Source organism: Neolamprologus brichardi, chromosome 2, assembly GCF_056152115.1.
Source record: "Neolamprologus brichardi isolate AB-2024 chromosome 2, ASM5615211v1, whole genome shotgun sequence".
Lineage (NCBI taxonomy): Eukaryota > Metazoa > Chordata > Actinopteri > Cichliformes > Cichlidae > Neolamprologus > Neolamprologus brichardi.
The window spans coordinates 26,164,914-26,192,712 of NC_142105.1; the positions used below are offsets into that span (position 1 = coordinate 26,164,914).

General features: G+C 41.0%; 4 protein-coding genes across 4 annotated transcripts; 3 read left to right on the top strand and 1 right to left on the bottom strand.

Annotated features, from left to right (window-relative positions):
• Nucleotides 1-2,172: 2,172 nt before the first annotated feature.
• Nucleotides 2,173-7,965, top strand: llcp (lisH-containing low complexity protein). Its single transcript, XM_006781456.3, has 8 exons — nt 2,173-2,409; nt 3,497-3,549; nt 3,650-3,693; nt 4,061-4,107; nt 4,196-4,370; nt 5,586-6,779; nt 6,857-6,957; nt 7,060-7,965. Exons 1-8 carry the CDS (start codon nt 2,302-2,304, stop codon nt 7,096-7,098), a joined length of 1,761 nt encoding a protein of 586 aa, XP_006781519.2. The 5' UTR covers nt 2,173-2,301; the 3' UTR covers nt 7,099-7,965.
• Nucleotides 7,966-8,041: 76 nt separating this feature from the next.
• Nucleotides 8,042-13,800, top strand: tmco6 (transmembrane and coiled-coil domains 6). Its single transcript, XM_006781455.3, has 13 exons — nt 8,042-8,335; nt 9,768-9,874; nt 10,495-10,607; nt 10,708-10,891; nt 10,992-11,096; nt 11,259-11,350; nt 11,482-11,598; nt 11,694-11,808; nt 12,119-12,299; nt 12,658-12,752; nt 12,913-13,080; nt 13,159-13,293; nt 13,383-13,800. Exons 1-13 carry the CDS (start codon nt 8,245-8,247, stop codon nt 13,404-13,406), a joined length of 1,527 nt encoding a protein of 508 aa, XP_006781518.2. The 5' UTR covers nt 8,042-8,244; the 3' UTR covers nt 13,407-13,800.
• Nucleotides 13,801-14,345: 545 nt separating this feature from the next.
• Nucleotides 14,346-17,504, top strand: LOC102791915 (uncharacterized). The gene is made up of 7 exons (XM_006781453.3): nt 14,346-14,414; nt 15,703-15,864; nt 15,965-16,075; nt 16,491-16,547; nt 16,656-16,787; nt 16,881-16,994; nt 17,172-17,504. The coding sequence occupies exons 1-7, from the start codon at nt 14,397-14,399 to the stop codon at nt 17,220-17,222; spliced, it is 645 nt and encodes a 214-aa protein (XP_006781516.2). The 5' UTR covers nt 14,346-14,396; the 3' UTR covers nt 17,223-17,504.
• A 401-nt stretch (nt 17,505-17,905) lies between these two features.
• aldob (aldolase, fructose-bisphosphate B) lies at nt 17,906-20,819 on the bottom strand. The gene is made up of 9 exons (XM_006781452.3): nt 20,666-20,819; nt 19,896-20,008; nt 19,591-19,802; nt 19,446-19,500; nt 19,180-19,340; nt 19,013-19,096; nt 18,751-18,925; nt 18,472-18,671; nt 17,906-18,195 (listed from the first exon to the last, which is right to left on the bottom strand). Exons 2-9 carry the CDS (start codon nt 20,005-20,007, stop codon nt 18,100-18,102), a joined length of 1,095 nt encoding a protein of 364 aa, XP_006781515.1. The 5' UTR covers nt 20,008; nt 20,666-20,819; the 3' UTR covers nt 17,906-18,099.
• Nucleotides 20,820-27,799: the final 6,980 nt, after the last annotated feature.

Below are 27,799 nucleotides of genomic sequence, written 5' to 3' on the forward strand. Positions count from 1 at the left end.
GAGAGAGAGAGAGAGAGAGAGAGAGAGAGAGAGAAGAGTATGAGGGGTAGCAAGCTTGTGAAAGATGGTGAAATCAAGCTCAGTGAGACCCACTGAGTGCTGACGTTGAGCTTGGACTACACACTGCTTTCCTTTTCTGGTTTTCCCTGATGAATGAGTCTCTTTCAGCTGCCTTGCTCTTACTGACCCCCTGCTTACCCAATACTCTCCTTTAGTTTGACCTAAGATCTCACCACCAGCTTTCTCAGATCTTTTCACTGGCAGCATGTACCCATGCCCAATCACCATCAATGTCCTCCCACACCAAAACAAAAAGTTAGACTTATATCTAAATACAGATATAAGTTGACTGACCTTCCTGGCAGTTTCTGGGATATTTCTGACTTGTTCACTTGCTTGAATAGCTTGTTGATTATCTGGCTATGTGGATGGGTAATGGGTTTTGTTTTGTTTTTCGAACATGTGATTAAAAAAGAGAACTGAGTCAAGAAACCTAGAGCCACAAGAGTGAGCTAACAGAGACATAAAGGGGAGGTGTATTTTAAGACTTACAGTTATGTTTCCTGAATATGAGCAGGCAGTTTATGTTGGCTCTCACAGTTCATTTCTTGCCTTTTAACATATATGCTGAGGTGGATTTTGGTCTCTACAAATGTCCCGCTTTTACATATTTGTAAGGTTTGAGAACATGTCAACAGAGGGACAGGGTCTGTTACAATAGAGACACATATATACAGTCACTTCATGTACACCTGTTCAACTGCTTATGAACACAAATATCTAAATATAAGCCAATCACATGTGAGCAACTCAAGATGAAGATGAAGATGCAGAAGTGCATCTCTGAACGCACAGCCAGTTAAAACCTAAAGCAGATGGGCTACAGCAGCAGAAGACCGCAGCATGTGCAACTCCTGTTAATTATGACCAGGAAATTGAAACGTTGTTTCACATATGCTAACTGAACAATCCAAATTATTTTATTGCAACATTCAGATAGTAGGTAGCTGAATTTGGCAAAATTTAGTAATGATGTGTGGGACACCAACTGATCACAGCCTACCTGAGCATTGTTGCTGTCCCTTTATACCCAAAGTGTACCCATTTCATGATGGCTACTTCCAGCAGGATAACACACTATGCCGCAAAGCTCAAATAATATGAAAGGGGTTTCTTGAACATCACTGTAGTGAAATGGCCTCCAGTCACCAGATCTCAATCCAATAAAGCACCCTTATGGGGTGTGGTGGAACAGGAATGTCACACTGTGGATATCCAACCAAAATAATCTGTAGCAACTGTGGGATGATATCATGTCGATATGGCCCAAATTCTCAGAAAAATTTTTCTAGCATCTTGATAAATCTATGCCTGTTCTGCAGGCAAAAGGAAGGAAGTGGTGGGTGAATGTAACAGACAAAAGAGATCAAGCTTATCACACTATGCAGAACGCAAAAGATCTTTTACACTGAAGACAAAGACTTGTTACACAGCATGTTTTATCTGCTTCTACATGCAACATGCAGACATTTGCACAGCGGAAGGAGCAATTGAAAGCAACCAGTTGTACACTTGGTGCTTTTAAGTAGTAGCTATAAACAGACATTGCCCATTAGAAGCATGCCACGCCACAAAGCTGTCATATTGTTTGTTTGCTTTATATTAAAAGTGTTTATGGTAGCTGAACTGTAATGATAGAAGGGCAGATCAGATGTCTGATTTTTACCGGTAGAATCAGAGTAAATTTCCAGAACATCATTTATAAAATATGATTCGTCCACATCATGAAAATCCTCCCCTCTTTGGGTAAGACTGAGCCTAAACTGGCCCGAATATAAGATAGTTACAGGCAGATAGCAAAACACAAATATAAAAAGAAAATGATTTGGTTTAAATGGTTCAATACTAATGTCAGTTTTCATTATGACATGGCTTTAAAATGCGGTGAAAAGACAGCTGAAAAAACCTCTGACACACATATGACTAACAGACTATATAAACTAATTTCCATTATTAGCCCCTTATCGAAATGCATTGTGTACACAGGTTAAGTTTTCATTTGAATGCATGATATTTTTGCGCGGACCGCTGACAGCGTTGCTACGCCCCGCTTACTACATCTCCCATAGTGCATTGCAGCGGTAGAAAAGAATCACATCCTTGGGTCAGAGTTCAAAATGGTAACATGCGGGTTTCAGAAGCTGCAACTCTGAGCATCATGAGGATACTTTTAACATGAAAATACCACTTGCGTTAGCTTAGCCTTAGTTTGATTAATCGTCCTTTTTTTGTTTCTCGAATATGTCCGTGAACGCATCAAAGCACGAGCTGATCCAGCTGATCTACCGCTACTTGAAGGATCATGGTTATCGCTCAGCTGCAGATGAGCTACAGAGGCACAGCCCACAGGTCAACATTGTTCACCACACACACACACACACGTATCAACTGCAACTGTTACAATGTTTCAAATGCTGCTCCTGCTCTGTGCAATAAACCCCCTCTACTCACACCTCATGAAATTCCACAAAAAAACATTTTCTGAAGTGTGGACGGGAAAGAACGTTCGCTCAATTAAATCTCACCATGTTTTGTAACAACTAGACTGCTACGTGTTTCTATTTTTCTGCATAAACATAGTTGTGTGTGTGTGTATATATATATAACTTTAAAGATCGTAAGATCCAAGAAATGTATCCTCCCCTTGCTGTGAGCTAAAACAAGCTCAGTGTTAGGACTTATATACAGCTTTAAAAAAAAAAGCTTGAAAGGCTTTTAGCTCTGCCCTTTAACCTTACAGGCGAAACAAGAGTCTGTGTGCTTTTCAACAATTAATGTGCTTGAAATAAATGTTTCTCTTCTTGGTTAAGCACAAAGTCTTCTGGCCTTTCACCTCGTTTAGACCTCTGTAAGAGGGACTGTGGCTGGAGGAAAGACAGAAAATTGGTTTTAAAGGTAATCAAGTCCTTGACATAAAAATACCATCAGTTAGACTCTACTCACCAAGAGCTTCCACCCAAAGTGGCTCAAATAGGATGTAGCATGTGGCCAATTTAAATGAGTGGGGAGAGTGTGCGGCTAGGAAAAGCTGTTTGTGGTAAAGTCTAAGAAAAAAGCCCAGAGATTTGTATAAGTGCAGTCATTGCAAATGTAATACAGACCAAGAAGGCTTGTTGATTTTTCTTCCCCAAATGAGAACTAAAGAGGACGTTTTTGAATTTGTAAATATTCCACAAAATGTAGTAGACTTTGTCCTTTTCTGTAAACGTGTTTATTATTCTAGTTTATTCATTTGTAATGAACTCAAGTCCTTCCTAACCACCTTCTTGGGGTCTGCTTTCATTCAAATTTGGCACATAACCATAACAATGCCATGTTTTTACGTCTTTATATGCTGACATCTCCTTCAGACTACTGTACCATGTCCAAGAAATACTCCTGCTGTATATTTCAAACTTCTTAATAAGTTGTAACATTTAATTTTGATTTTCTACAGGGGGAGACCAAAATATCAGTATCACTACTTGACATCTACACATCATGGTTGAAGTAAGGATGATTTCTTAGTGCTTTTCAGAACCAAAGCCCACTGGTTAGATGCCTCATTTTGTAATAACTTGGATACTAACTATTTTTTTATTCCTGACAGTAACCCAAAAAATTCAGCAGATCAAGGAAGGCCTCCAACTAAAGGTTCATATTTTTCTTTTTCTTTGTTAAATACAAATTAAATTAGAAAGCTGAAGTTGGATCTGAGATACTACATTTGTTTATTTGTGTATATGTGTGTCCTGATCCAGCTGTTCATGCTTACAAAATTCTTAAGCAAGATTTGGAAAGACTTCTGTACATTAGTTTGCTTTGAGTATTTTCATCTTACACCTGTACCCAAACATTCACGCTCGTAACAACCTCCAATCAGATTCAAGATGAGGGTGACAGCTTAGTGAAAAAAACGACATATCAGAGAATGCAGCTCGGTTTGTAGCAGTAAACTCTTTGAGGCTGGAGGTTGGCGTATTTGAATGCATTTTAACACATTTGCACTTTTTATGTTTAGCAAAGTCGACAACATCAAAAAAGAAAAAGGACACAACTGCAAAAAAGGTGAATTTTTATTTTGTTTTAATTTCTTTTCATGGCAGTTCTTGGACTATACCAACCACGCTAACCCTTCTTTTTCTTTTTTTCCCAGTCCGTTCCAGCAAACAAGAAAAAAACTGAGGGAAAAGCTGCAAAAAAAGTCACAGGGGAGAAGAAATCAAAGAGCCGAACACCAGACAAAGTTGTGACTGCTGGTGCAGATGATTCAGACTCTGACAGCAGTCTGGATGTGGAGAAGTGGAAGAAACTGCTCCAACAGATGACAGGTGAGTCACTGAATGCATTATTCATGGGCGAGCGTGTCAAGGATGAGGTGATGAAAACAATCCTAGAAAAATGAAGAGGGGGTTGTGAGTGCTTTCTGTTAGTGCAGGCGGGTTTGGAGGGAGTTTGGTGACATGAGCTGCGGCTCATTCTGTGTTGAGATGTGTTGAAGAGAAATGCAGATTGAATATTTTCTATAAAAACGATTGTCTGACTAGGTCGTGGTTTCCTCGTGCCTTTCTGTTTAGCACTTTCTGCACCACAGATTTAATTTCACTTCATCATAATACACATACATTACCTGTTAACAGGGGCTTGTACACAACATTTTTTCAGCAGTCCAATCAAAGATGCCCAAACCTCTTTTTTCTCCCCGGCAGTGTCATCCAGCTCTACCAAGGGGACAGTAAAGTGACCAAAGCCAGGCTAGAAATATTTGACTTGCCCAAAATACCTCACTTAAGGAGCAGCCAGGGCACATCCAGTTCAGATACCTGAAACATTTCACATCAAATGAACCATATCTAAAAAAAAGAATCCCATCTGCCCCTCTCAGAAGGAGCGTTTATTTGCACAGTAACTTTAGGATATTTTTCCCTTAATGTAATGAAAATATTTTCAGTTGCAGCCTATCAGCGCACACGTGGGTGAGTTTTATGTTTTTTCCAACAAGTTTGATCTGTTAGAGATCCAATCCAATCAGAAATTGGGCTTGTTAGAAAAGGGGTCTGAACTAATATAACCTGTTTCAGGAAAAGGCTGAATTTTATATTTCAAATAAGATTTTATTGAAATGAGAATCATGCAAAGATACTTTAATGCAGGTTCTGAAGTAAAGTGTATAGCTGGAAATAAGCAAAATATGTCTCATTTGAGCTAACGTTCAAAGCGCGCTATTGAGAGACTGAGATGTAGCATTCAGGCGAGGTGTTCATGGTTGAAGGAGTCTAAACTCAGGTGGAATAAACTGTGGAGGGTTTGGAAAATGTACAAAGTGATGGAAGATGAAGGGAAAACTTGGTCCCTCCACTTAATGAGAGAAAGACAACCACCAGACAGTGCAGCACCACCCATGAACAACCTCACCATGGAAAACAGTGATTTCATCCAAACAGAGCTGTGTACAGTTACTGTTTGCTCACTGTTTATGTTTTCTTTTAGGCATTTGTTCCACCATGCACAGTTTGATGTTTTTACTGGGTTTTCTCTGTCCACAGATGCCGACATAGTCAAGATGAATGCCATCAATGCCCTGGACTCCTCTGCTCCTCAAAAAAAGAGAGTCAGGAAACCCCGGGCTAAGGCTCCGGCGAAAACTGGAACCCCAGTTAAACCGAGTAAGGGGACAGTGAAACACAATGACGAAGGTGGCGAGAAACATGTGACTGAAAAAAAAACAAAGACGTGCTCGACGGAGAAGAATGTGACAAAAAATGTGACTTCTGTCACCTCAAGCACTCCGAGCCAAAAGCAAAACCTCTCATCTCCAGCGGACAAACAAATAAAAAAGGACAGGGAAACTGCAACTCCCAGTGAACAAACAACTGATGACAGAACATCTGAGCCCAAGAAGAAGAAGAAAAAGAAGGAGAAAATTGCAGACAAGGAGGAAAAGAATGAGACGGGTGAAGATGGAAAAGAGGAATGTGGCGAAGAGACGAGAAAGACCAAAGACACGAAGCAGGAGGAGGCTAAAAAAACTCCAAAGGTGAATAAAAAGGCGAAAGAAACCAAAGATGATGCTGAAAGAAATGAGACAGTCACGACTGAGACAAACACAAGAGGGAACGCTGACGAGAAAACCCTTTCAGAGTCAACGGTACAAGAAAAGAAACAGAAGAAGAAGAAGAAAGAGAAGGCTGGTAGTGAGGGAAGTTTGGCACAGACTGGAAATTCTGAGCAGGTATCTGAGGAAGTGAAAAATAACAGAGAGAGCAAACAGGAAGAAAACAACCAAACCTCAGAGCACATAGCAGAAGAAAAGAAAGCCAAGAAGAAAAAAAAGAGGAAAACAGAGAGTGAGGAAAATTCATTGACATTTGCAAGTGAAAGCATTTCAAAGCAAAAGACTGAAGACATAGAAAATAATACAGAGCAAAAAACTGAAGAAATTGAGACTTTAGAGCAGACGTCTGTAGAAAAGAAGGCAAAGAAGAGGAAAAGGGACTTTCTTAACGGTGAGGAAAATCCAGAACAAGTACTGCGGGAAAAGAAATCAAAGAAGAAGAAAAAAGAAAAAGCTGATGAAGAAAGAGAGCAGGTAGTTGAGGATATAATAGATAATAAGGTAGAGGAAACAACAGAGCAGGTCAAGAGTGTCAAGAAGAAAAAGAAAAATAATCCCGCCAACACAGAGCCGCTGCCTCCACCTGACGTAGAGGCAACGAGTTCTCCAACGGAGAAGAAGAGAAGTGAGTAAACAACCCACAGATAGCTTAAAAACATGTAATTTGATGGTTTTGTAAAATTGCTTTGCATTTGTCCTCAGAAAAAAGCAAATTGAAATCAGCCGACATCCCAGAAATACCTGTAGATTCAATCCAAGACGCCATGGCGACAGAAACCGCCTCAAGCGACTCCCACAAAAAGGTATCACGCTACTTGGAAAACAAATCTCGACGCTACTTAGAAAACAAATGTGTCCAGTCTCAACGTTGGCGGATCCTAACCCTCGTGTCCGTCTCTCCACAGAAGAAGAAGAAATCGTCAAAGAATCATCAAGATGTGTGACTCGTCATCCCGCAGACCCAGAGGACGAGGGTCACATCTCGTCCTCCGATTTCTGATCATGTACACTGATCATATATCAGTAGTTAGAATATGACTTAAAACTTTAAAGATCTGTCGTTTATATTTTTGGTACATTTTTATCTTTTTATGGGTTTTGGGTTTGGGTTTTTTTACTTAAGTGTTTCTACGGTAGCTGCCATTTTCACGGCACGCACATTTCGTGGTTGTTTTGGGGAACTGATGATCACCTGTTGAAATATTTCTGCCTCATAGTGAAATTCAGATGGGGTTTAATTGAGTAACGTCTGTTTTTATAAACATGGATTCTGTTTCGCTCTCAGGAATTTCCCTCGTGATAATCCTGAGCTAGGTTCTCTAAACCACCTTTCATATTTTTATGCAGATTTAAGTTGTAAAATGAAGTGAAACTGTGTGATTCTGATTAAGAGGTTTACTCCTGTCTTATAGCTGTCTTTTGGTATTTCGTTAAAAAAAATTACACATTTTTTTTAACCAGATGTATATTTATTCAAATTGACATGTCAGCTGTTCTATCGTGGGAAAGGAGGGGAAATTCTATGTGTGTGATGAGCATTATTTTTTAAAGTTTTAAATGTTTGATATAAATTTTCTTATATAGATTGTATATTATGCTTTTAATACAAATTAAACGCCATAGTTTTTTTTTGGTTTTTATCAACTGTACCCGTCCCAAGTCTTACATCTGGTAAATCCTGTTCTTTGGGCACACAAACACTGAACTTCTTACAAATTAAGGGAAAATGCTTGACTCGATGAGCTCTGGAGATTGTGCTGTGCTGTAGGGGACACTCTATATGTTTGTACGTGTCAGGGATCTCGGTGAGACAAATTAAGATTATTAAGAGAGACAAGGCCTAAAACTGCCTTTCCGCTGAATCGTGTAACGTTGCGTATGAGGGTGTCAAGTCTGTTTTTTTAAGGAAACCGAGAAAACGACTGTTCCACACCAATCCGGAGGGTGGCGCTAATGCAGCGAAAAGACGTTTGTTTTACCACTGTTGAAGAAGAACGAAGAAGACTGCCCCACTACCATAGCTACACACTAACCATACGATGAGTAACTGTCAGTGAAGTTTTACAGTTGCAGTCGTTACTGGCCGCCAAATGTGGAGGTTGAACAAAGTTCGTCACAAAGCCGGACAACAAGGCGGCAGCTTGGAGGAGCTCAGGCTGAAGAGGCGAGAGAACGAGAAAGGTGTGTCTGCTAAATACCGAGGCTCAGTTTCCCAAACATACTGTAGGTTAACCCTGGTCTTTAACTAAAACCCTGTTTATTCAGTAATGAGCTCATTTTTCCTTTAGCTCTGTGACAATGTTTAGTTTCCATAGAAACTAGCTGGAACTGTAGCTTCAACTCAACCATTATTTTATTAATATCTTCCATTAACACTATGTAAAGTTCATTTCACGTTATTTATAATCATTTACTTTATTTTAAACCACTTTCTTCTTAACTGGTAAAAATCACCGGTTGGATAATAAACAGGTCACCTAACTATACCACACGAACCTACAACCAGTCTGAAAAACCTCTCCAGCATCTACTAACCTGACACTTTATTAGGTACACGTTGCTAGAGCCAAGCTGAACCCCCTTGTGTTTTCAGAATTGTCTTAATTCATTATGGCACAGATTCAATAAAGTGCTGGTATTGTTCTATTAGTACTGGTATTGGTATTGTAGCCTCAGCTGTCTATTGCTGTAGGCCATCTACTTTGTGTTGGCGTTCATAGATGCTCTTTTGCATACCTTGGTTGTCATGGGCAGTTATTTGAGCTATTGTGGCCTTCCCATCAGCTCAAACGAGTCAGCCACTCTCCTCTGACATCTGGCTTCAGTAATGCATGTTTCCTCTTTCTCAGACCGTTCTCTGTAAACTCTAGAGATGGTTGTGTTGAAAATGCCAGCAAATCATCCGTTTATGGAATACACAGGCCAGCCAATTTGGCACAAACAGCCATTCCACATTCAGAGGCATTTAAATCACTATTCTTCCCCATTTTGATGCTCAGTTTAAACTTCAGCAGGCCATCTTGACCCTGTCTACATGTCTATCCTAACTCAGTTGTTGCTATGTGATTGTCTGATTAGATACTTGTATTTACCATGCAGTTGAACAAATGTGCATAAAAAAGTGTGAAATAGGTTTATGTAATGTGCACATTAAACTTAAAAAAAAAAAAAAAAAAACTATATTACAAAGATACAGCTCTTTTTTATGACACCCCTGAGGAACTGTTAGTTAGCTGTTACATCTTCATCTCCAGGTATTTTTACAACACATAAACAGCAAAAACAGTTCCTGTGCAGATATAGGTTTTCGGTCCTACTCGAAATTCAGTGTTTTATTCAAAATTGAGATGTTCCCATGTACAGGTCTTAATATAAAATAGAGCAGTGTTGGTGACATACACTGGCTTAAAATGATTCAAAACCTAAATGGATATGTTAGCATCATCTTTACTTGGAAATTCCTTCAGCTTCTTTATTTCCCCACAGGCATGGCCTCCCCATCTCAAAAGGACGCATGTTTTGCACAGCATATGTACACTAAACACTCAAGTATGATCACATATGATCCCTGAAGGTTAAAGTGTTGTGACATGTCTCTCCCTGAATGCTTTAGCACTGAGACAGGCACGCAGAGACAGGCAGCTGGTGAGCAAGCGACTACTGCTAAATGAAGATGAGGAGCAGCCGGACGTTAGCATGGACACAGCCCCAGGAGGACATGTAAGTATCAGATATTGTGTTGGATCAGGGGTGTCAAGCACAAGAATTTCACAGGTGTCAGAATTCGCCAATCTGGCCCACTTGAAGGCTGGAAGATGTAAAGGAGGGAATCAACTTATAGGCTATGTTTTCAGAAGTTTTACATCTTTTACTGCTGATAAAGACCTCCCACGTGGCCATTCACGCTAAACTAAAGGAATTAACTAATAGATAAATAATTAAATGACAGAAAAGTTAATGTTTTTTTGACATCTTTTGAAATTTTGGTGGGAAAAAAAGAATATTTTCTGTAAATTAACAAAAACTTTGTTGTATAAGCACAGGACAGTCTGGAAAAAGAGCTGCTGGAACCTTTCTGTAATTTTATTTTGCTGAAAAATTGAGACATACTGTTGAAATGTTTCTTCTTTGTCTCATTGTAAGTTTTCTCAGGGATTTAAAGTGTAGCTAAATATATTAACACTGACAGAATGGAGTGTTTTTACTACTCAAGCCAAACTGGGCCGTATGTGACCCACGACGTAAACTGATTTTGACATGCCTGTCTTAGATTATTATTTTTGGTAGGTTCAGTAAAATGATAGATCTGAACTCAGCCTGCCAGTCTCATTTTTCCTCAGGACGTTGTTAGTCTGCTCCACAAACTTCAACACAGCGGGACAGAGAAGGAGGCACACCTGAAGGCCTTGAGTAAAGCTCTGCGCGACCCATCTGCACAGCTCACCTTTATCAAGTATGGGAGTGGCTTCTGTTGCCATATTGGAAGAGACTAAATTACGCTGTCACTTTTAAGTCACTTCCTCATCTTTGTGTGTGAAACTGTTTTCTTTCAGGCACGAGAACAGTATGCATCTGCTGGTCGGCCTCCTCACTGGCTCTAATGCTCAGTGCCGCCTGCAGGCCGTTCGGTGTCTTCACGAGCTCTCTCACTCTTCCCACACTAATGTGGCTCCAGCCTGTCTGCCTGCTACCCCTTACCTGCTCACCTACCTGTCTGGCCCAAGCACTAAGTTTACAGTAAGTCACCATGCAGTGCAGGCAGTTTGTGATATAGTATGACCTAACAATGCAGAAGATTTTTGATTTCCTTATTGTGCGGAAAATTATATGTACACAGGAGCTGTGTCTCTACACACTTGGTAACATGTGTCCAGACAGCGATGTGGTAAGAGAGAAGCTCCTGGCTCAGGGAATCATTCCCGCTCTGGCCAGCTGTATAGAGGTAAACTACAAAGGCTCACTGTCTACACTAATATCCTTACTGTACTGGCGATTCGTAGAATTGTTGCAGTTGAATCCAAATCTACTCAAACATCCGATTCATAGAGAGACAGGAGTGTGACTGCTACACGTCTTTGTAACGTGTTACTGTGTATTTGTCCAGAACCAACGACACAACCTTGCAGTAGTGGAAGCTGCGGCGTTCACCCTCTCTCAGCTTCTCCAGGCCAGAGACGCACCTGAGAAGATAATCCCGTAAATATATCAATAATGCACTTCTTCACGTCTTCAGCCTCTGCATTCCTCATCTCACAGAAAATGTCAGAGTAATGTTTTGCTCACATTTAACCCTGTTGTGTTTTTTTTGTCTTCCTCTGTGTCTGTAGGATAGTCCTGAAGTCTACCTTGCCTTCACACCTGTTATCCGTCCTTACCCCCGACCCACAGTTCGGCCTGGCTCCTGCCATAGAGTGTGCATGGTGTCTCCATTACCTCATATGCAGGTGAGAAGTTTAGGAAAGTCTCCAAAACATTTTTTGTTTTTTTGCTGATTTGCTATTGTAGGTAATTACTGAATGTGTTTTGTGCCTTTTATTAGCACAGATGATAACAAAGAGCTGCTGGCTCAGGGTGCCCTGTCACAGTGCAGCTCCTTGTTAGTGTCACTAGGTGGTGCTGTCACCGAGGGAAACAAAGAAGATGGGATTGAGCTGGTATGGAAGTGAATGATCAAATCCACTATTTACTTTTGAAATTCATTAAGACTTTTTTTTTTTTACTTTTAAGCAAACAAATTTGATAATTATCATTGAATTAATAATGTAGATAAGTTCATTTCATGCTGAGCTACCTCCAAAGATAGTAAAATGACTTAATTATTACTAAAAGTCAGTTGAAGAATCTAGGAACTAAAACAATACAGCAACATCGCTCATTTGCCTAAGCTTCAGAACAAAGTAAAAATAACAACTTTAGTTTTTAATCTGACTTGGATCACAGAAGCTTTTAATGTGTCTTCTTCAGCTCATCTGGCCTCTGTTGAGGTGTGTGGGAAACCTCTTGTCCTCCTGCCCGGAGGAAGACCTGAATGCTCAACTGACTGATGCTCATCTGCCGGCTTCTCTGTGTGCACTTGTTCAAGCCTACCTGCACACTCTGCCAGCCTTGGCCAGAGAGACCGTCTGGGTCCTCAACAACCTCACAGGTACGGCTCTCTTGTTTTAGTCGTCTCTGAATGGGACTGCAGCCATACAGAAGTACACCTCATCATTACTAATAGAACCGTTTTGCAATATATTTTTCCTGCTTTGCTGCAGTTCAGTGTAGATTTGTGCATAAAAACATTGTATTTTTTTGGTGTAACTATTCAATCTGTTCAAATACTGAATAAAATGCTTGTGGCTGCCTTGTGCATGAGATTTGTTGTTAGGTTATCGGATTATGAAAAATAAATTATATGAACTGATGGACTTTCCTTCTGTGCACATCTGAGGTTTGATGCATCATAATTATCAGGGTTTTCTGTAGTGCCTCATTGTGTTTTCTACCTCTCTCCATCTCAGCTCACTCCATTGAATTCTGCTCCGCCCTCTTGACTCTAAACTTGGTCCCAGGATTGATCCAACTTCTCCCATTTTCTCAAGGCATTAATACTATGGTTAGTACTATATTTGATATAACTGCTTCTTGTACTATTAAGTCATTGTGGAATATAATAAGAAATCTTGCAGTTTTCTCTTGCATCCTTTTAGATGAAAAAAGTGTTTTTCGATTTTGTGTTTTTGTTGTTTTTTGTTTTTCTTGCTTGTGACACTCAGATTCTCAGGATTCTGGCTAATATTGCCCACAAGAAAAAGGAGTTCTGTGTGCAGCTCATGCAGCTTGGTTTACTGTCTGCACTCTGTGCCACGCTTAAAATGGCTGATCAGGAAATGGTTATTCAGAGCCTGGACATCCTGTTCATGATGACTGTCAGCAGTCCAGTCGTAAGTGTGGTAATTCGTGAAACTAAACTCTGTAATGATTGCTAAGCTGTGGCATGATGTGGTATTCTTCTTCTTCAGGTGGCAGAGGAGTTTGTCAGGCAAGGTGGGCTTTCACTGTTGGAGGTCCTTCAGTACAATGGTGCAGCAGAGATGAGACAAAGGTCGACGTACCTCCTGGAGGAGCACTTGTTGTCCTACCAACAGCATATAACAGTAATTGTTATGCAGCCTTATTGTCTCTGTTTAATTTTTTTTTTGTAGTTTTTAGTTAAAAATGTCTGATGTGAGCTGCTGTCTTGCAGGTGGACAATATGCCGAATCCTTGAATCAACAAGAAGACTTGTTGTGTTAGGAGGGCCCAGCTGAGGATAACAACATGTTTACATTTTGATATGATAGATATCAAACTTGTTTGTGTATTTGAAGTAATTAGTGATAAAACTGCTGTCTTGTATGTTTTTACTCATGGAATTTTAATCTCTGCAAATATTAAATATTTTTATAATACTTGTACTGATGAAGTACTTTTGCATAAAACTATATTTATATTCAGATATGGCTTGACATATTTCAAGACGTTAAGATACTGAAGGTGTGTTTGTTTCTGCACACTGAAGGTGGAACACATAACATTAGAAACATAATATGTCTTTATCAACAAGACCTTGTCATCATGCCTGTGCAACAATTAAATAATTATGACATAATAAAACTCTTCCTTACAACAAATATGACTGCTGCTTTTTTTGGAGTATTTGCTGTTTGGTTTGATTTTTATTAAGAAACATTGAGTTGCATTTAATCACAAAAAATCTTGGGACTTTTACATGTGATGCTGATGATTAGTGAGGGCGGCACAGACCGACCCAAAGTGGTGGCACTGCTATATGTATGTACGTTTAAAAAAATAATAATAATCAGAATTTGATCAATGTGATTGCTTCAAACTGCTGTTTAAAGCTGAAACTCGTAGAGATGAAAAATATTCCCAATTAGAAAATAATTTCAATAATGATAAAAAAAAAAAACATTAATGCAATCTGAATTCCGTAATGTAAATAATTTTTTTAAAAAAGCCTCACTTAAAGACTTTAAGTAGGTAAAGTTGTTGTTTTTTTTAATGTACACCTGCTTACACTTATAACACAGTCAGTGTGCACAGACCTCATGGAGATTTCACTGACCACACTGTGGAACAGTTTCAGCCTGTAACTTTCAATCAAAGTCTTTGGCTCCTCCCCTTAATGAAAAAAACTGTCTTTCTCTTTCTACCCATAATAATCCCTTCCCGTTATCTTTCACGCTGCTTTTGCTGCATGAAAATCCAAGACGAGGTGAGTAAGAAGGACCATTGGGGCCAAATTAATACAAAACATATATTGTTGAAATTGAGAATAAAATCAAAATTTGGAGATCAAGTTAGATAATGTTGTTTTGAGGATGTAAAAAGTTAAAATACTATTTTGAGGAATAAAATGGAAATGTGGAGATTACAGTTGTTGTTTCATGAAAGACTGCCATATTTGTTGTACCCTTTACAGAATGCCTTGTTTAGATGAGTTAGAAGGACACGTTGTTCTGCCGTGTTTTGATAGAAAACACACAACACGTTCTCACTCCCAAACACCAAACACTTCCCTAGATTACGACATCGGAAAAATTAGGAAACATGAGAACAGTTTGGAATGAATCTACACATGTAAGTTTATTTTACTTCAATCGCTTTGGAAAACACTAACTTCTTTAAAGTGCTGGTTAAGGTTCGGGATAAGGTTAGGTCAGGAACGCCTCGGGACTTGACAAATCGTCACGCGTGAGAACGGACTGACATACATCCTCTCTGTTACAAGAGGGCGTAACCACCTTTAGTCTGTCCGTTACCGTCCGTCTAGTATAAAGTTAGTATAAACAGTAAGCTGTCAGTGTAGAGAATAGAAATCACACAAGACAACTCGTGAAACATCTGCTTACATCTGGTTGAATTCAGGTGTACAGAACCACAAAGAGCAGAAGATCAGCTGATCACAACTTGTACATTAAGAAAATCTTCTGGAAGTCTTAATAGAAATTATTGTGAGCTGTGATTCTTTTCCCCACGCTGAGCCCTTACCCGCTGAAACTCACTTTAACTGTAACTAATTTTTCTGTTTAGAGGCAATGTCACACGCACGCTTTGCACAAAAATAATACATACAGATCGTCGGTAGTTTCACTAACTCTGCCAATAATGCAGATCTACTTATAATACAGTAAGTGTGCACAGAGATAATGGGGATTTCATTTTAACTGAGTGGTTTACTCACTACTGTGGAACAGCCTCAGCCTGTAACTTCCAAACAAAGTCTTTAGCTCCGCCACTTAATAAAAAACGAAGTCTCAAATTGCCACACTTCCTCTTTCCACTCACAACATTCCCTTCCTGTTATCTTTCACTCTGCTTTTTCTGCATGAACATCTAAGACGGGGTGAGTCACGTTTTCTAAGACTTTTGAAAAATCTTGCATTCATCTGGCTTTTAAATGTTTTCTGCTACTCCACAGATATTCTGCCCCCAACAATCTGTGCTGCTGTGGGGAGACTAAGCATCCAGTTCAATTAAGTCTTGTTCTTTTTGACCCACAGCCAAGCACTGTGTGTAGTTTCCTGAAAATGGAGGGAACTCAGACAACGACTAGAGAGGAAGGGACAACAGAAAGAAATGGGGATCAGGGGACTAGCAGCAATGTGCCGGTGTCCAGCAAACCTCTGCATCGCTTTGTCCGAAAGGAGCCCAGAAGTCTTGGGGTAACACATCAGATAAGCAAAATCTTAAATAAGGAGATTTATACATGAGGATAGCTATAAGCTGATGCAGCTCATCCATTCTTTCTCTTCCCCTTTCCAGATTGTCATTCTGATGTTTGGCTGTGCTGAGTTGTTAATGGGATTTCAGTTCTCCGGTGAAGGGTTCAAAATCTCTGCTCAACTCTACAATCCCTTTTGGCAGGGAGCTCTGGTACTTACTGTAGCATTTTACTGGCTAGCACTGACATGCTGACAGCTAAAAATGATTGAACCTGACTGGTCATATCTTCTGTGCAGTTATTGTTCAGAAACGTTCAAAGTACTGCCTGTGCTATAAATATGAGGCTACAACCATCAGTTTGTTAGGTTAACAGCACAAGCATGACACACAGTCATAATACCAAAAGGTTTAAAAAATGCATCTGGTACAATTGCAATGCTACGTGTTAACTAGATCTTTCCGATGACAAATAAACATCAGCAAGTATTCATAGTTTCCTACAAAAGATGCATTGTATGAAGACAGACTCACACAGCTTCACACTGTGAAAATATCACCCATATTACTAAATCTACTGTGGGTTAAGGTCAAACAGCATCATTTGTTGTGATTATTTGCTCACTAGTTTCTTACCTGTGGAATCCTGTCAGTCTACACTGAGTTGCATCCGTCCAAGAAGATGGTACGTCATGGTTTTATTTCCTATTTGTGATTTTCAGCCCTGTTTATACTCCTACAGTCCTTCCTAATTCAGTGGCCTAATTAATTTTGATTAACTTATCTTTCCCAGGTGACTGTGTGCTTGGCCCTGTATGTGGTTTCCATCCTTGGAATCGTAATCTCTTTCATACACAGGATAATCCAGCTCATCCATTATCCCTACTTTTTTTTTTTGCGATTTCATTTGAACGATGCAAGTGTGGTGAGTTACAGTACATATCTATTTTTTGATTATGATTGTATGACATGCATGTTTTCACAGCATATCAATAACTCTCGCTTTCTGTCACTATAGATGCTGCTGCAAAGTATCGAAGCCATTTTACTGACCTCCACTATTTGCGTGTTAGTGATTCTCATTTTTCTAACCACTGTCGCAAGTTTCGCACTGAAATCCACACGCACTCAGGTAACAGCATATTTTATTTTATTATTATTGACATACAAGCCTTCTGTCTACTTCAAAGAAACATGCCACAGAGTCCGATTTATCCCAGGGATATCTGCTGAAGGACAGTTTTCAATAGCTTTGGTCACTCATCATTTTATTTTTCTTCCACTTTCATGTTTTGTTTTGTTTTTTCAGGTCATCGTCCAGCAAATTCCACCACCGAGGACTGAAACGCCATCGGACTGAGGACATCTTTTTAAAGTATTATTAAACATTACATGACCTTACTAAAACACACTTGTTGGTCTCTTGTGACACTTGTTCTTAAACTAAAATCATTTATGTCATCTCTGTGAGGAAAAACTATCTTAGAAGAACTTTTTCAGGAAGGCAATAACGACTAATCTGTCTGGCAACCCTTGTGTTTCCCTGGTGCACGTCTGCAAATCTCTTCTCATCGACTGAATGTGTTGACCTGAGCCAGATGTCATACACTATATGTTGGACAACATCTGGGCTACGCAACATTTGTTTTGATTTGTTTTAAAACATACTTGTTAGAAATTCCTTTTTTATTGTTAATATGTGAACATTTACTTCCTCATCAGACCTTTAGTCATTTGGAAGCCATGTAGAAAATCTATTATGTGTGTCATCTTTTCAGAGATGTCCAAAATTTTCCATCTAATTGTATCTGCATTGTTAACAGTGTCTTATTTGTCTTTGACTATCACTAAACTTGGCTTTGTATTCTGCACTAAATGTTTAAACCTTTGATTTTATCCCCAATCAACATCTCAGGTGCCCCAGTGTTTTCTGTAGTAGCACATTAAACTTTATGTATTAAGAAACAGGAGTAGTTTTTCTAATATATATGTGCAAGGAATTTACTCCATCAGTGGTGGATACAACTCATGAAGACACTGATATCAAAAACATTTTTGGTCTTTTATTTCGGGAGATTTCATTAAGTAGACAAACAGTAGTTGAACATTTTGACAGAAGTCTCCCCCTGGTGTTGGTAGTGCAGGGAGGATGGGCACTCAGCAGGAGATTTTCTTGTAGTTATATTTGGTCCATGTGCAATTCTGGATTTGTTTTTCTTGGTTTAGTGTCACAGTATTTAATATACATAGCTGGCAGTGTACAGAGACTGTGTGGAGGCCTGGGCAGCTGCACCGGTGGGCTTGTACTCTCCTTTGGAAGCCAGGCCATTGATCTGAGGGAAAGAGCAGAGGGGAGGGAAAAAAAAAAAAAAAAAAGACAGGACAAAGTCAAATTGGAAAGTTAATGATCAGCCAAGTTACTTGTGTCACATTAGCGTAAGACTAAATAGAACGGGGAAAAAACCAACAACAATCATTTACTAGACAGTGTAAAGTTGGGCAATGCAAGATAAGCATTATTTGACAGCCAGTTCAGTAAACAGTCCTCAGCAAATTGATAACACCGAATCGTTAATAGTGTCTACCGAGGATCAGTACTACTCATTCACCTTGGCTCTGGTGATGAAAGTTTGCTGTGTGGCTGCCTTGTTTTCAGCTTTGCCTTTCCAGGCAGCAAGAGCGGAAGCCTGGAGTGCACGACCGTAAGAGAAGGTCAGCTTCCAGGGGCGGTGCAGGGGCACCTGATTGATGGCGTTCAGGTTGACGGAGGCCTCCTCTTCACTCTGCCCTCCGGACAGGAAGCAGATGCCTTTAAAGAAACGGAAAAAGAGTGTCATACTCATAATCAAATGAACTGCTCTGCACTTTCCTTAACTGTCCTCACTTACCAGGCACTGAGGCAGGCACGGTCCGCCTCAGAGCAGTCACTGTAGCCATGGCAACTTCCTGAGGGGTGAACTTCTTAGTGCAGGAGTGTCCAGCAGTGACCATGTTGGGCTTCAGCAGAGTGCCCTCCAGGTACACATGGTGGTCAGACAGAGCCTTGTACACAGCAGCCAGGACCTAAAGATGACCCGGCAGATTTATTACTAGACATCCTTCCCATCTTATGTACTGGGAATATCCTTTGGTGCTGGTGGTCTTGCTTACCTTTTCTGTGGCGTACTGGCAACGCTGAAGGTCATGGTCTCCATCAGGCAGGATCTCTGGCTCCACAATGGGCACAAGGCCATTCTGGTGAATACAAGTTCAAATGAATGACTAGAATTTACCCAATTTGTCAGCCTTTTTTGTAGAGCAATTTGCTATACACGCACCTGTTGGCAGATACTGGCATATCTGGCGAGGACATTGGCGTTCTCTGCAATGGCAAGAGCTGATGGGCAGCCATCTGAGATCTTGAGCACACACCTCCACTTGGCAAAGTCGCAGCCGTCCTTTTTGTACTGGGCACAGCGCTCCGAGAGGCCATCAAGACCTAGAGAAGCCAAAGAACATTAGCAACCCCGTCTTTGAAAGGCTTATTCTGCATCATTGTGATGAGATTTGCAGAGAAATGTACAAGGGGTTGAAACTGTATTACCTTGTGTGGTGGTCTCTCCATCTGTTCCCATCAGACCAGCTGTGCCTTTGTCCACCTAAAGCAAGAAAATGCAAATAAGTCAGCAAATTCTAAAAAAATCTTTATCTCTGAGATTCAAAGGGTCCGACCACTGCTTGCTCCTCACCTTGATGCCAACAACAATGCCCTTTTCCTTGACGAGCTGGGGGAAGAGCTTCCCACTGTCTGACTTCTGGTAGAGTGTCTCGTGGAAGAAGATGATGCCGCCCACACAGTTTGAGAAGGAGGCATCAGAGGAGAAGAGGATGTCACGGAAGCTGCGGCGGTTCTCCTCGGTGTTCTCCACGTTGATTTTCTGGAGCCGCTTCGCCATGGTGCCTTTAAAGACAAACACATTTTAAGAAAATAATTTCACCTGCATGCACAGCATTTACCTCTCAGCATGGAGTATTAAGTAAAAGGATGGCTCACCTGTTGATTCATCTGCAGCCAGGATTCCCTTTCCTGGAGCCACGATCCTCTGAGCAATGTCAGAGAGCTCCCTCTTCTGCTCCGGAGAAAGGGATGGGAACGGATGAGTCATCCTAAGAGAAATAACAATACAGGTTATTTGGCAGGTGTTCGGAAAGTCTTCAACCATTAGTGGTATGAGGAAGATTTAATCTTGTTTTCCATCTGACACAAAATCCAACAACACTCTGTTCTCCTGCACCACATCCAAGGTTAAAATGTGGCTTGAAGGGTTGAACTTTGGCCTACAAAACATAGCTGCTCCCTTTCATTGTGCAACATGTGTTCAAAGTTCACCCGCAGTTTTGGTCTAGAAGTTTTTGCAATGCTGCAAATAATGCATTAAACAGGCCCATGTCGTAGCCAATAATCAAGAACATCGCTTGTAAAGAATAAAGTAAGCGATCGTAAAAGACAGGCTGAACTTAGGCGCTTTTCAAATATTTGCGCAAACCCAAGCATGCGCTCTGACGGCCATCTGCAGAAAACAGGTTTATGTTTGCCAAGCCTTTCAAAGTAAAATAGCCTCTAATGTATGCTGCTAAGGAAAGTGAACTTCCTAAATGAACCCTGTACCGTGTGCACACACAAATTATAACACATTAAAACCTGCTACTTCAATCAGTAAACCCGCATAGGCTTACTAATCCAACCAAAAATTCTAGTCTGCAACATATGAAAATCTGCAATATCGCAAGTGTGCAAGAGTAAAACAAAACAACTAGTCTTACTTGACAGTTTTGTTAAACAGCGACGACAACCGACGTGGCAGATAAGCCTCAACAGACCCAAAGCAGCAACGACACTGACACACAACCCGAAAAGTGGCTGAAATGGGGCATTTAAAGGCTGTCCGGCTCCACGGAGGAGGAGGTGCTCGTGATGTGGCGGGGCGTGTGTAACCCGGAAAACTGCAATTGGCCCGTTTAGGCCCACACGGGGACGGTCATTTTTATGACGACTTTGCTACTAATGCACCATGTTCTTATCGGGTAAGTGGAAAACAACAGGGGAGCAATGTGTGTAATAAAAATCGAGGTCTGCATGTATGCACGCACCGGCATGCACTCATCACATGATCAAGAGAGGGGCCCCTCTGTCTCTGCTCACAGAGCTGCACACTGACAGATGCTGAAATGTAATGCGAGCCGCTGGCTGCAATGTTGCATTTCAGGTTTGTTTTTGTATTTCCTGGTGAAAATGTGAGTCGCAAAAGCATTCGATGAACTCTTCAGTTCTTTTTTTGCGTCGAATTTCTACATTTCTGCACGTTTATGTCTGAAGAGAGGTGTGTGTGTGTGTGTGTGTCATAAAAGCCACATCTCATATTGTGGAGAGTTTTTATATTATTACACACAGGGACCACTGGTGCACTTCCACGCCCCTTTTCTTTTAATTCTGCTCGATTTATCTCATCGTGTTTTAGTTTGAGGTTCGGAAACAAGTAATATTCAGTTTCTTTCATTAAAAGTCACGTACATGTGCCAAGTGCGTCACAGTGCGTGATAATCACGTCATGGATAGACAGAAAGTGTTCCAAAAAGCTTTTGTGTTGGGGGAGTTTCTTGTGACCGCCAGGCAATAGGTGACCTCATATAGCACTATTTGAACTCATGGCTGGAATGGATTTTAAACTCAGGATTAACGACGAGCCAGTTTTTACACAATCCGGACTCTGCACCATGAGCAATTTGCCCTTTGATATCTCTGATCGAGATCATTCTTTGTTCACGAATCCAGTTTTACCTATTATGCACAGGATCATCACATACATGCATATTTATTATAGATAACACTGCTTATCTCAACAGCGGCATAAAATTAATGAAAAATATTGGACAGGAGAAATTACCCTTTGTTTGTTACCCTTTGACTGCTTGGTAATGACTCCAGTATCAATTCTGCTTTAGAAAGACACAGAGCAGTCTCAACGTGTGTTATAACATTTGGGAACTTGTACATTAATGCATGAGTTATGTATTAATAACCATTTGATTGCAGAAATTATTCAGCATGTCTTAGGCTCTTTTTGTTCAGTCAAGCCTCAGAAGTGTCATTTTTGTCTGTTCAGTGTCTCTTGAGCAATCATTCCAAACAGCCGGTTCGGGGCTGTTTTCCTAATTTAAGGAGTATTTCAAAACTCAAACTGCTGGTGTCAAAGGCTTTTATCTCTTCTTATTTGGATTATTTTGATTTTTATTTTATCTTTTTACTTGTTTTAGCAAATCACCCATTGATCTTTCCCAGACTGTTAAAAATGTTGCACTAAGACTTTTAACTAGCACCAACTAACACTCCCTTTTTGGCTTCTCTTCATTTGTTGCCAGTAAATTGAAGAATTTGTTTGAACATTTTAGTTTGAGCTGCTTCCTGGGATCTTAGGTCATCAGGTCAGAGGTTGCTTCAGACTCCAAGCACTCAATCTGGTTTTTGAGGTAGTGAGCACCAAGGTTGTACAATTTTCTTCCATTGTGAGGGTTGCACCCATGAAAAACTTGCCCAGTCTTCTTTGCCAATGCCAAATGGCTTATTCTGTGACCAACACAACTGCATCGGTTGTCTTGCAACAAATGTGCGCAGCCCACATACTCAGCTCTGCTGCTCAACCCACAAATTTGTTTTCCTTACAGATTCATGACCCTTTGTAGGGAATTAAACTTTCCAAGAGTATAAGATTTATTGCCAAGAAGCATTGTTACAAAAATAAATAATTAAACACCTTCCCCTACCTTTTGTAGTAAGTTTGTCTCACACCATCCCTTCTATGACACCAACCTTCTCCTTACAGCCATGAATGTTCTCCATAGTCTTCTTCTTTCCCTCCTCCCTGACAACTCCATCTTCAACATCCTTTGTCCAGTATGTCCACTATCCCTCTTCTCTGCATGTCCAAACCATCCACCAGCCATGCCTCTCTACATTCGTCTTGAAACTGCGCAACCTGAGCCCTCGCTTTAATTTCTCCATCCATGCTTTGTTTTTTCCTCCATCCCATTGAAAATCTGAACAACTTCAACTCATTTTCAACTCTCCAGCTCAGCCTCCTGTCTTTTCTGTCAGGTCCATCATCTCCAAACCATACATCATGGCAAGCTCATCACTATCTCGTAAATGTTCCCTTTCACTCTCGCTGCTATTAAATTTGCTCGTGAAATTAAACATTTCGAATGGATTTTAATCAGATCAAATCAGTTAATAGTGATTGGCTTATGGGCAATTGTGCAACATGTATGACCTTTTTTTTGATAATTTTTGACTATAGAGTCAGAGTCAGACAGTCTACAAGTGTGGTGAAGGAGAGATTGCAGATTTACAAGATGAGGCCTGCTATGCTGTATGGTTTGAAGTTGAAGGCACTAACAAAAATAAAGGAGGCCAAGCTGAAGATCTTACAATTCCCTTTGGGAGTCACCAGGAGGACCAACATTAGAAACAAGTGTATCAGAGGGAGAAAGGGACAGTCAAGATTGAGCAGTTTGGACATGTGCATCTTATTGGACAAAAGATGCTTAATATGGAGTTGCCAGGCAGAATGATAAGAGGGGAGACTACAGAGAGGATTAATGGATGTAGTGAAGGAGGACATGCAGATGCTTGGTGTGGCAGAAGAGGTTGCTAGGTATAGGGTGAGATAGTGGTGTTGGCTGACTCTAACGGGTGGACTCAGTAGCAAAAACACACACATGCTCGGGGGTTGCGCTGAATGCTGTTTTATTTACAGTTATAGGGGATATTTACAAGGGAAGGGGCTATTTACAGTGATCGGGTAAACGTGCGAGGACCGAGAGGGAATGAAACAGAGCCGAGGCACGCAGGAGGATGGGTGGCGTACTGGAGTGACTTGATACACAGAAAATACAGACGCGGGCGGTGATCACAGTCAGAGGCGAGGTAAATCTCCGTCATAGATCCGGGAAGACAAACTCCAAAAGAACAGGGCCCGTATCCCTAAAGCTTCTGAGAATCCTCTCAGAGAGCTCCTAACTTAACCTAAAAATTCCTTGACAGGAGTTTTAGCTTAGAAGTGATTCCAGAACATTTTCAGTGAACTCTGAGCAAGGAATGGATGGAAAATCCTATCTTAGTGAGGAGGTGTGGTTGACCCCGTTGCTAGGTATGAGTCATCATTTCAAAAGCCGTGATTGGTTGATCCTACAAGTTTGATGGAAATGAGCTTTTGGTGATAATAAGCAAAGGATGTACCCTCAAATCAATAAACATAATTATACACTCTAATCTTATGCTGACTGTAATTGTAAATAATATTTCACATTCAAGAAAATATCTGGAAAATGAATAGTAAGCTGTAGGGGTTATAGCCTAACATTAGAATCTAAAATATGTGAAAACTTAAACTCATTACACCCTGTTCAAATAATGATTCGTGTCTTATTTGCTCACATTAATATCCTAGCTGGCATATTTTGTACTTTCACTCCCATATGGACCCCATTGAAAACAAGATGGCCTATCTCAAGGGGCTGTCCTTAATGAAGTAGAAATCACAACCTTACAAGTCCAGTGTGGTCTTAACGAGGGTAACACGGCTCAGCTTTTATCAATGTCTGTGATTGCTGGCTGGTCTATTTATAAAGGCTTGTTAACAAATATCCTACAAACACAGAAAATGGAGAGAGAAAAAAGGACTCGCAAACTGGACTGAGGAGCAAGGTTTGTTGCTGGCCCAGTTGGTGGATGAACATAAAGGTATGTTACGAGGAAAATTTGGCCCAACTGTCACTAGCCAAGGCAAGAGGCGCGCCTGGGACACAATATCCCAAACAATCAATGCCTCTTTTCCACTGGTGGTGCGGACAGGTGACGATTGTGAGAAAAGGTGGTATGTGCTGCAGTCCAAGGGAAAAGATGAGATTGCAGCACACAGGTGAGCAAAATATTATAGCCTACCACATAATCTGGCAACTTGCTCCTGCTGGCAAAGTTAATTTACATGCCTAAGTACTGTGTTCATTGACTGTTTCTTTCTAGGGGGTGGACCACCTGCAAAGCAGCTGTCCCAGGTGGCCGACACTGTCTTTCAAGTCCTGGGACACTCTGAGGTCAGTGTCACCGGGCTGCCAACAGGCATTGACACATCAATGATGCAGGCCCTTGAAGTGCAGCAAAGGTAGGACACAGGGTTATTCATATCTACAGTGTTTATTCATTGCAGAAGCCATTTCATGTGTTATCCATGCTCATTGTATTAAATTAATTTAATCAAAACAATAATTAAACTAGGCCTATGTATTTCTGTAGCACGGCGCCATCACAAGAACCGGGCCCATCAAGTTTGCCGATGAGATTGCCGCCTGAACCATCTGCAGCTGCTACTCAGGATAGCCCGGCAGATCAAACACCATTCCCATCCGCAGCACCTGCTCCGTCAGCATCCCTGCAGGAGAGCAGATTGCAACTCACAATTGATGTGTTTGAACAAAAAAAAAAAAAAAAAAGTCCTTTCCCTTCAGGAGGAGTACTACCGCCTTAAAATTGAACGCCTAAAAAATAAACCATTTACAGATTGTGTTCTGTGTCTTGCATTTAACAATTGCAGATGATGTGCAGTAAAACTGTGGTAGTTCTTAATACCATCACAAGTTCTCAAAAGACATGGGGCTACAGCTTGCCTGAAATGTAAATTTGTGAAGTTTGCCCTGTAAGGCAGTCCACTCTGGGCTAGGTTCCCCTGTGGAATGTAAATATCTTCTTCACCACCATCCTCATCGCCATCCTCCAGAGGTTCTGCAATCTGTCTAACCTTGCAAATATTGTGTAATATTGCACAGGCTATGATGACTTTGCTGACTTTTTCAGGCCTCAGCCGCACCTCTCCGTGGAGAACATGAAAGCGCCTCTTAAGCTGGCCTATGCCACGCTCCACCACCGCTCTTGTTGTCTTGTGGGCCCTACAATAGAATACAGAGACCTTTAATTATTTGATGGAAATATTGCACTACTTGGATGCTCTAACATATTGCTTGCATTTCATTTCCATGATTTTTGTATTGTTTGGCTTACCTGTTATAGTTTAGTTGGGGCCCTTGGCGTGGCTGGAGGTAAGGTGTAAGGAGCCATGGTTTGCATGGGTAGCCACTGTCCCCTAACAAGTGGCAATTAGCTGGCACATAGCGTCTCTCAAAAAGCTGTCTGATGCCACTCTCGGAGAGCATTCTCGCATCATGTGTGGAGCCTGGCCATTTAGCCACAATGTCCAAAATCTTACAGGCCGCATTGAACACTATTTGCACATTGATGCTGTGGAAATTCCTCCTGTTAACAAAGACAGCCTCGTCCTCTGATGGCGCAATTATTCTCACATGTGTTCCATCAATTACACCCACAACGCCAGGGAATCCTGCAATGTCCATAAATGCCCTTTTATGTGTGTGTAAAGTGCGGGCATCCAGCAGGAATGAAACAAATTGTGTCACAATATTAGGTTGTGACAAAGCTGTCAGTGTTTGGGTGATGACTCTGCTGACGGAGGATTGGGACAGACCCAAGTCATCACTGCTGCATTGTTGCATTTTCCCGGTTGCCAAATACCTCAGGGTTGTGATTACTTTAGTCTCCGGTGTAATAGCGTTGTGGCGTCGAGTTGGTGAAGTAATTGCATCTCTAAGGAGATCCACCACAAACATGATTCCTGCACGATCCAATCTGTAGCGTCTCAATAATTCCCTGCCATCCAGTGTTTGCAGGACATCTCTCCTGCCTCTTCTGTTGGCCATTTTGTGCAGCTGCTTAGGGGAACTCCTAAGCCACTAAAAGTCCTCTTCCCTGCTCTTAGCAGATCTCGCCTTAGGAGCCCTTTTAAGCGCTAGGAATCTTGAGGAATAGCTTTTATATTAACTGGGATTGTCGTGTCACTTTTAGGGGAAATTCTAAGAAAACGTCATGACGTCATGAAAGATTCTTTAGGGATACGGCCCAGGCATACAAGCAGGCGGCGGAACAAGCTAGTGCAGGGGAAAAACAGGCAGGGAGACGAAGCCTGAACATAAAGCTCAAGCAGCGTTAATCTAGAGCAGGGGTGTCGAGCTCCAGGCCTTGAGGGCCCGTGTTCTGCAGGTTTTAGATCTCACCCTGGGTCAACACACCTGAATCAAATGATGAGTTCATTACCAGCCCTCTGTAGAACTTCAAGATATGTTAAGGAGGTAATGTAACCATTTAAATCAGCTGTTTTGGATCAAGGACACATCTAAAACCTGCAGGACACCTGCCCGCAAGGCCTGGAGTTCAATGCCTGTGATCTAGATAATCGTTCTGCAAAACATCACTTACCATTTGTGGAAGTGACAATATTCCAACACCAGATGTCCGTCACACAGCTCTTTAAATGCTCCTTCTGATGACATCTGATGTGCCACAGGTGTGCCGGGATCCCGCAAAGCACCACCCCACCTACCTGTGCCGAAAAAGGGAAACAAAACCCAAGAACACCACACATATGCCCACTAGCTCCTAAAGTGGAAGAGAGAAAAGAATTTAGAGTTTATTGGAAAGGTGCAGGAAGCCATTTTTAAAGTTGAAGAACGGTGATATAAGCGGGGATTTAAATTTGCAGTGGATAAGACCAAGACAATGTTTTTTACAATAAAAAGAATTGTTAAGGACATTAAACTAAAGTTAAATAAGCAAGAACTAGAAAGAGTGAAACTATTCACATTTCTTGGGGTTTTGTTTGATGAGAGGGTTACATGGACAATATATGTTCAGAAAATTATAGACAAATGCAAGAAAGTGTTAAACATCATTACGGGATGTTTGGAAGCTCTCCAGTGGGTTGAAGACACAAGACCATTAAGATCAGTAATTTGTTCAGATTCCTGTTCATCATGAGTAGCCATCCATTCAGA